General features: G+C 29.1%; 1 protein-coding gene across 1 annotated transcript; it reads right to left on the reverse strand.

Moving 5' to 3' along the window:
- Positions 1-997: 997 nt before the first annotated feature.
- Positions 998-3,706, reverse strand: LOC113752017. The gene is made up of 6 exons (XM_027296159.1): positions 3,602-3,706; positions 2,823-3,040; positions 2,533-2,713; positions 2,325-2,410; positions 2,138-2,229; positions 998-1,269 (listed from the first exon to the last, which is right to left on the reverse strand). The coding sequence occupies exons 1-6, from the start codon at positions 3,704-3,706 to the stop codon at positions 998-1,000; spliced, it is 954 nt and encodes a 317-aa protein (XP_027151960.1).
- Between the last annotated feature and the right edge of the window lie 4,248 nt (positions 3,707-7,954).

Genomic DNA, 7,954 nt, shown 5'->3' on the forward strand with positions numbered 1-7,954 from the left:
AAAAGGTAGCGAAAGATGAATTTATCAATTTATTAGCTTAACTTTAACTTTTTACTATTGACCGTCAGTTCTAGCAGAAAATGTAATGGTGGCACTTTAACCCAAACCTTGAGAGGGTTATACATAGGTTTTTAAACTATAGAAGATTATGTCATAAAGCACTAAACCACAGGGAGCTAAAAAATAATTTACCCTTGTTTTAATTGATTGTATTTTTTCTGAATTGAATTTGTCCTTTGAGGTTTACTTCTCCTCCTTTTCGCCTAGTTGTTGCTCTTGAAAAGGGTTTTCAGTAAGACAACATTATTATCAAAATGGGTATAAAATGATTTTCTAATTGTCTTGATTGCATTTTACTACATTGAATTATTGTACGGAATTTACTTATCACTTTTCAGTGTTCTTGGGATGTTAAAAGACAAAAATACCTTTGTATTTTGACACATATTTTGATTATTTTGTAGATTAAGAGAAAAAATCAATGAAACAACCATGGGTGTGCTGATTAATTAGTTGAATGGCTGATTTGTAATGAAAAATTATTTGATGGTCAAAAGTTGATGCGGGTAATAGTTTAATGACTGTTGAGGTTTTTGCCATGATATTTAAATTTAAAATAATGTCCTTAGAGTTTTGTTATTATTTTACACAACATTTTATTCAAAAACCGACATGGTAGACATAGTATAGTGGAAACTATAAATTTTTCAATGTGAAATGCATATTTTCTAGATTTGCATATCAAAACTATTTGTTAGCAAGAACAATATTCAGGAGGTTTGAACTATCTCTTAATGGGAAAAAAAGTAATATTTCAAATCTTCTATTTTGTAACTTAATTATCATTGTTACAACACCCAAAAGGAATAGAATAAAGTACAAATAAAATATAGAGTTTTATTTCTATATTTTTGAACTATTTCTCAAGGAAAGTTCCAAACAATCACAAGATAACAAACTTATTAAATACAAAACACAATAACAAACTAGTTACAATTTAAGAATTCCTTTTAAAAAAACTAAAGTCATGATGGTAAAAATCAAGTTGTTTTAGCCAAGAATCAGCTGCACTTTCAAGATCAACTAATTTTTTTTCATCACTTGTATTTTTGTTCTTCCAAAGATCTCCTTGCATTTTGTAAGTAGTTAGGCCAAATGAAGGAAGTACAATTTGGCTATGAAACTTCTCCTTATTTTCTTCCATTGCTTCAGAAATTTGAGTTGCTCTAACATCTTTTTGATGATCATAGTCATAATCCCTTGCAGAATCTGTAGCACAGTTAAAAATTTTTTAAAAAAAACTCATGCACTATAAATTAAATTTTTACAACAATGGATTATGGGATATATTTCTCTGATTTCAAGATTATGTGAAGATGTGCTAAATTGCAACAAAAATAAACAATTTCACATGAACTATTTGATTTAATCTATTGACATTCTTTTTCTATAATATGTTTTGGGGAAAAATTCTTAGGTGAATATTAATTTTTATATTTTCATAAGAAACTTCTATCCTTATTACTTTTACATCTATCCATTTAGCTATTCTGTTTGTTACATTTTAAATAAGTATTATCCAATTTGTATTTTATAAAGATAACAGATAATTTAGATTAATAGGTATAGTAATTCTCTGAATAATAGATGCAACATAAGGAAGAAAGATTGAATTCCCATTGTCAAGATTTTCCTTCCAAAAAAACTCCATATTCTTTAGATTCTTTAGTAAGGAAATTACGTATACATAAAACTCTTTTTTCGTTGTGATGCTAGTTAAGAGTTATAAGAGCAAAATTCTCTAGTTGTAACATTAAATAAATAAAAAAATCTCTTCTCATGTATAATATTGTGATAGACTTGTAATATTCAAATCTCAAGAAAAAATGAAATCTAATCTAGTTAATACACAATATTAATTACTAGAATTCTCTTAGTCTAGTTCTTAACTCATGCAAAAAATATATCAAAATTATTCCCATGAAGATGCTTTCTACAAGTATTCATAGAAGGTGCAGTATAAGGAAAAGTCTTCTACATAAGTAAGTCTCTATTTTGTTGTTAATAATTTAATATGAGCAAAAGTCAAGCAAACTTATTTTGTCACCAAAATAGAAAACTTATAAAAAAGGCTTACCTTGAAAACATGAAGACAATGTATGGTACGTAAGAAAGCATGTTGCCAAATCCTTTACATACCATTTAGTTGGAATGTGATAAATAGGGTACCTAATTAAATATGAACAATAATTGTTATTGAATATCACTTAAGTTTAGATATTAAAAGAGTGTAAAATTAATAGAGTATCTAGAATGGATTTTACCAGGCAATTGACATCCAACTTGCAGGAGATAGATCAACACTCCTTAATGATAGAAGTCTTGGATAATTTGGCATGAAATCCATTATCTATTATTTACATGTGAGTGATTTCACTTTTTACCTCAAATTTAAACTTAAATATTGGAAGTATTGTAAAACATGAGTATTAAGCACTATAATACATGTTTATAAAATTAGAACTAATTTACCTTGTCTGCAAGGGGAACCCTCCAATATGGGGAGGAAGTATCATGATATTGAAAATAGAGATAACCCAACCGATTAATTCTGGGGCAGGGATTCTCATCCTTGAAACTTGTATTTGCTAAGATGTCATCTCCAAAAAATTCAATGTCTTTCTTAGAAGCATTGACATTTGCTCCTAAATTTCTATAAAAGTATAAGTAAGATTAATAAATCAATAAAATACATATAGATAAAGTTAAAACCAATATATTATATTAAAATTACAAAGAAAGTAGATTTATAGGTGTGATACCTCACCGCTGTACGAGTTTTAGTGGTGTAAATTTGTATTGCAGATAAATATGGAACATAGTACTGCACAATACTTTTGCCATGGTCTAACACAATAGGGGTTCCTACACCATAAGCACTCCATTCTTCAAAAGATCTCCAAAGATCTTCCATTTTAAAGTATTCAACAGTATCTTTATCATCAAAGAGCCAAATATTGGAAATGTCTTCTATGTGACTCTGTAATATTTGAGAAGTATAAAAAATTATGTAATAAATAAACATTGATACTTACATTGATTAATGGGGTAGAAATAATTTAAAAAATAAAAATGAAAAGATAATTGTTTATGCCATAATTTTGTTTAACTAATTGAAGAATATAATTCTAATGATAAAAAGTGGAAATAGTGAAATTATTGAAAAAATGATGTATAAATTTTGAAACTTATACGATGTATCATTTGCTCATATAGATCCATAAATAGAAAATAGGTAGAAGTGCAATACTAGAAAAATAAAAATTGCATAAACTAATATTCGTTTAAAGTAATTAATATTCAAAATTAATTGAAATAGGTAAGTTGACTGGAGGAAAATAAAACTATTTGATATAGGATCCAATGGACAAAAATGAACTTTTTCAGTTAAGTAGCACAATTGACATACATATGTCTGTTAAAATTTTGAGATTTAAAATAATACCTCGCATGTTTGTAATCCATGAACATAAAGTCAAAATCATGTTTCAGATATCAAAAATTGAGAAAGATTATCATTGTAAATCTAGATTATTGATACCTGAGGAAGAACATTTGAAGGAACCACTGGAACCACAGAATGAAGAAAATTTTCAAGATTTGACCATTTGTTGGATTGTGAAGAAGAATAGTAAGGTTTTGACATTGTGAGTTATCAAATGAACTTGAATGGAGATTAGGTCTTCACGTTCCTAGAAAATATCTAAACACCAAAGTCTTCACAGAAGTATTTGCTTTTCTGTCGTCATTTGTATAAATGTTCTTGTTGTACTTGAAACAATCATAATAGTGAGGTAGATTATTTGAAAGTAGTTAGAATCCACATAATCTAGTAAGTATTTATTTGTCATTAATTGAGACAAGAAAAGGAAAAAATGTAAGGAGGATATAGAATAAACAATGGGACAAGGATTAGAGGATGGATAGCTTTTACGTTTTGTCTTTATTCATTGGATTGGCAAAAGTAATATTCGCAAAATCTACATACCAGTTTTGAAAGATATCAAATCCAATGTATTCAAACCACAATACAAACAAACAATAAACATATTTTAGGGAAGAAGTACATATCATGCAATAAATGGTTAAAAATGAATTGAAAATAATATATGCATAGTCCGTCTCCTTTTCAGCATTTAATTTCTATAAATCTTTTAACTCAAATAGATTCTTCATTTAATTATTTTGTTTATTTGATTATGAAGATTGAAAAAGAAATTGAATTATTCAAGTATGCAAAATATTTATCATTTACTATGGAGGTAAATGGATTAGATAGACAAGATTTTATAAGAAGTGTTAACTTGAGAAGCTCTGAAGATGAAACACAAGGTAGTCTAATTTAAATCTACACATATCAAAGAGATGTAAACGGACATCAATTTAAAATCTAGTACTAGTAAGAAGTTAAAAGCAAATAATTTTTAAAAAATTTTCTCCTTAGTCAATCATAAGTATCGAACAAGAGTTAGTGAAACAAAGAGAAAAACATAAAGTAAGTTAGCAAAAAAAACCAAATCTCTAAGTTGAATACAAAATATACAAATAAACCAAAATAGAATAAGAGAGTTGGTGGTAGATAGATCAAAACACTCGCTTCATCGCGTGTTTATGGCCTCTTGAGTTTGTTTACGTTCTTATGATAATATTACCATTTGTTTTTTATATAAAAAGATCTGACTTTCTTTGGTATTTTTTTGCTCCTTTCTTGCTTTTAAATTTTATGTGTGACACCAATATCATCGATAAAACATACATGATAAGTGAATCTATTTATGATTTTATATTAAGATGGTTATAGCTATAATCTATAATCACCTTTTCTTAATATTTTATCCTTACACAACTAAGAATCAAACAAGTCTATTTGGCTTCAAGTCCCTTTTTTTGAAAGGAAAAAATTTACTATGTTGGATCTAAATATTAATTAAGCTATTGGCAAAAAGAATTAAACTAAATTGACATCATTAGGTATAAAACAGATATAAGAATGTGTCTTGGTAATATCGTTAGATGTAAAGAAAATTTTCATTTGAATTACTAAATGCTTAACTGACTTGTGAAAGAAATAGATACAAGGCATAGATTGATATATTGATAAAAATCTCTTGTTTATAAATTTTCAAAACTCATAATTAATTTTGGTTTTTGCATTCATTCTTTTATTTTGTTTCTTTAAGGAAAACTATTATGCACTACACCATGGAGAATCAAACCAGTACCAATACTAGTGTAGTGCATAAACATAAAAAGATGAAATAAAATTTATTGATCAAATGAATAAGGATAGCTCGAGAAGTTACTCAAATAAAAACTTGAGTAAGGAGTAAATCTCTTTCTTTGGGGTTGATTCTACCAACAAACTGCACAAGCAATTTCATGAAATGCTATATCTAAATAGTCGACATAGACACATTAGGTAGTATATGCTGTAACATCTTTATTTCTATTATTATGAGGGCTGTGATCATTTTCTCTTAAAAGGTGTATGACGCATGTTTTTTCAATTTGATTGTGTTTCTTAGGTTTGTTGCTTACTTTGATTAAAAGAAATATATGCAAAGTAGTATTTTATCTTTATTGCTTTTTTGTTGTTAATATTTTCACTGTTTAAGTTTCTCCAACTTATATTTACGTTTGATAATTGTTAATTATTATAACTTTTAACTTGATTGCTATTGTTTATGTATGAAAATTACTATTTTACACTTAAAAGATCCTACAACTTTTCTTTCTGAAAATTAGTATTAAGATTTATGTAGAGTCAAATATAACATTGAATGCATAAATGGTTTTACTTTGACTCCTGCTCTTTTGAAAAATAGTCTGTGCAATCATCTACTGTCCCGATCATATTAAGAAATAGATAAATGATGAGGATCTAAACACCATCATTGTAAGGATCGAAGACAACCTAAGAGGGGGGTGAATTAGGTTGATTATAAAACTAATCAAGTTATGGGCACTTTTTGCTCAATATGAAATTTACCCTCTTTTCTTAAGTGATCACACAATGAATCAATCAATGAAGGAACAATATCACTTGAGAGAAGTAGAAGATATAAACAATTTAAAGATCACACGATAACAATAAGTAACTAAGAAGGGAAGAATTACAAATCAATTGACTACCAAGCTCCTCTTGAGCTTGTAGGTCAATTGAAACAAGCTTCTTCAAATTGATGAAATACAACAAATCTGGTGTACAAAGGAAGGCTCACTTCCTCCTTACCCGAAGTCTCACTCGGTCAAACTAAAAAGTTTACTATCCCTCAGGACAATCCACTCAAAGCTACACTATTGAAGTATTCACTCACAAATGAAAAGTTTACAATGAACTTCACACCACCAAGACTACAAATCTTCTTTGGTGAGTATTTTCTCACTAAAACTACTCTAGATTTTTTGTATCTTTAGTGTGCAAAAGTTGTTTGAAGTTTCAGACCATACTCTATTTATAGGAGACCAAGAAAGTGTTTCATTAATGCTTCCAACGGAATAGAAAGGAGCTGAAGAGTCAACTAGCTGTTGGGAGTATCGGACGTCCGGTACATCCGAAGCATGCGTCCGACAACAGGCAGTGAGTTTAAAAAATCTTCTTCAATTCTATCGGACTTCCGGTGCTTGCGTCCGAAAGCAGACAATGAGTTAGAAAAAATATCTCAATTCTATCGGATGTCCGGTATTGTCTTTGTGAGCGTCCGACAGCTTTCATCGAATTTGAAGGATCCTATCGGACGCCTGATGCTTGCGTCCAATCGAGGTCAGTGAGCTAGGGGGAATGTCTTATTTCCTTCGGACGTCCGGTGATGAAGTTCTTTTTGTGTCCGAAGTTGCGCAATGATTATCGGACGTTCGATCCTGTCTTCACAAGCGTCCGACAACTTTCAGTAACCTTTGTTTCTTTCAATCACACTTGATCTTTGAATCTGATTTACTTCATAACTGAAAGTATATCTTGAAGAGATATTAGTATCATCCATTTGTTTTGTAAACATCAAAAGTTAGGGATTAAGATCAACAATCTCCCCCTTTTTGATGATGACAAAACAATGGATGGAAGAAAGACAAAAGCTTGAGTATAAGCTCCCCCTTACTCATTGCATCCAAAATTTCAAATTTATAATAACTCCCCCTTACACATAGCATCCATTTCATTAAATTAAATTATTAATTCCATCTTCCTGAATTAAATCTAATTCTTTAATACAAATATATTTTGCTAAATCATATGAATACATCAATACACTATTTTTATTATCTAAAGAATATTTACTTCATTATGTGTGTAATTTTTTCTTTGTCAAGTAGATCAAAAATCATATGATACGGTAGTGCAAAAACACATGCACACTTTTGAAATAAATATATTCCTATTGACAATTCATTATAAAAAATCTTAAAATATACTATATGCTTAAATTGAGATTGACTGTTATGCTTATAAAGCATGTGATTTAGTGAAATGAATGTTGAATATACGAATTATACCTACAACAGCTTTAACAAATAAATTTTGCAATGGATTCTATTTGTTATTCTTCATTAAAAAGAAGCATAGTCTAAATTTGTAGGATAAGTGTGACAGCCCCACCTTTCCCTAAGGCGAACCAAAGAAGTTAGCGGACTGCCTATCCAACTCTCGCCAGGACTAACGGTGTAGTTAAACACGATCTAAAATGTTCTGGGAAAATAAAAGCGCGTTCAAACAAGTCAAAATCGCAAAATAGCCAAACGAAAATCAAAATCGTCGATGAATAGTGGGTGCCATGTCATATAACTCGGAAAAATATTTCCAAACCAAATAGGACACATAAACAGGGTTAAACAGTGTTATACACATACGTTTGTAATTTACAAAACAAAAGAAAGATAATTGGATCAAAATACATTT

The sequence above is a fragment of the Coffea eugenioides genome, chromosome 11 (genome assembly GCF_003713205.1).
Source record: "Coffea eugenioides isolate CCC68of chromosome 11, Ceug_1.0, whole genome shotgun sequence".
NCBI lineage: Eukaryota > Viridiplantae > Streptophyta > Magnoliopsida > Gentianales > Rubiaceae > Coffea > Coffea eugenioides.

Bases quoted from the DNA above. Each gene is read 5' to 3' on its own strand.
- LOC113752017 (XM_027296159.1), bottom strand. From the start codon at position 3,706: ATGTCAAAACCTTACTATTCTTCTTCACAATCCAACAAATGGTCAAAT. The intron at 2,411-2,532 runs GTAAATTAGTTC...TGTAAATAATAG, and splicing joins GGGTTCCCCTTGCAGACAAG to ATAATGGATTTCATGCCAAA. The intron at 1,270-2,137 runs GTAAGCCTTTTT...ACTGTGCTACAG, and splicing joins ATTGTCTTCATGTTTTCAAG to ATTCTGCAAGGGATTATGAC.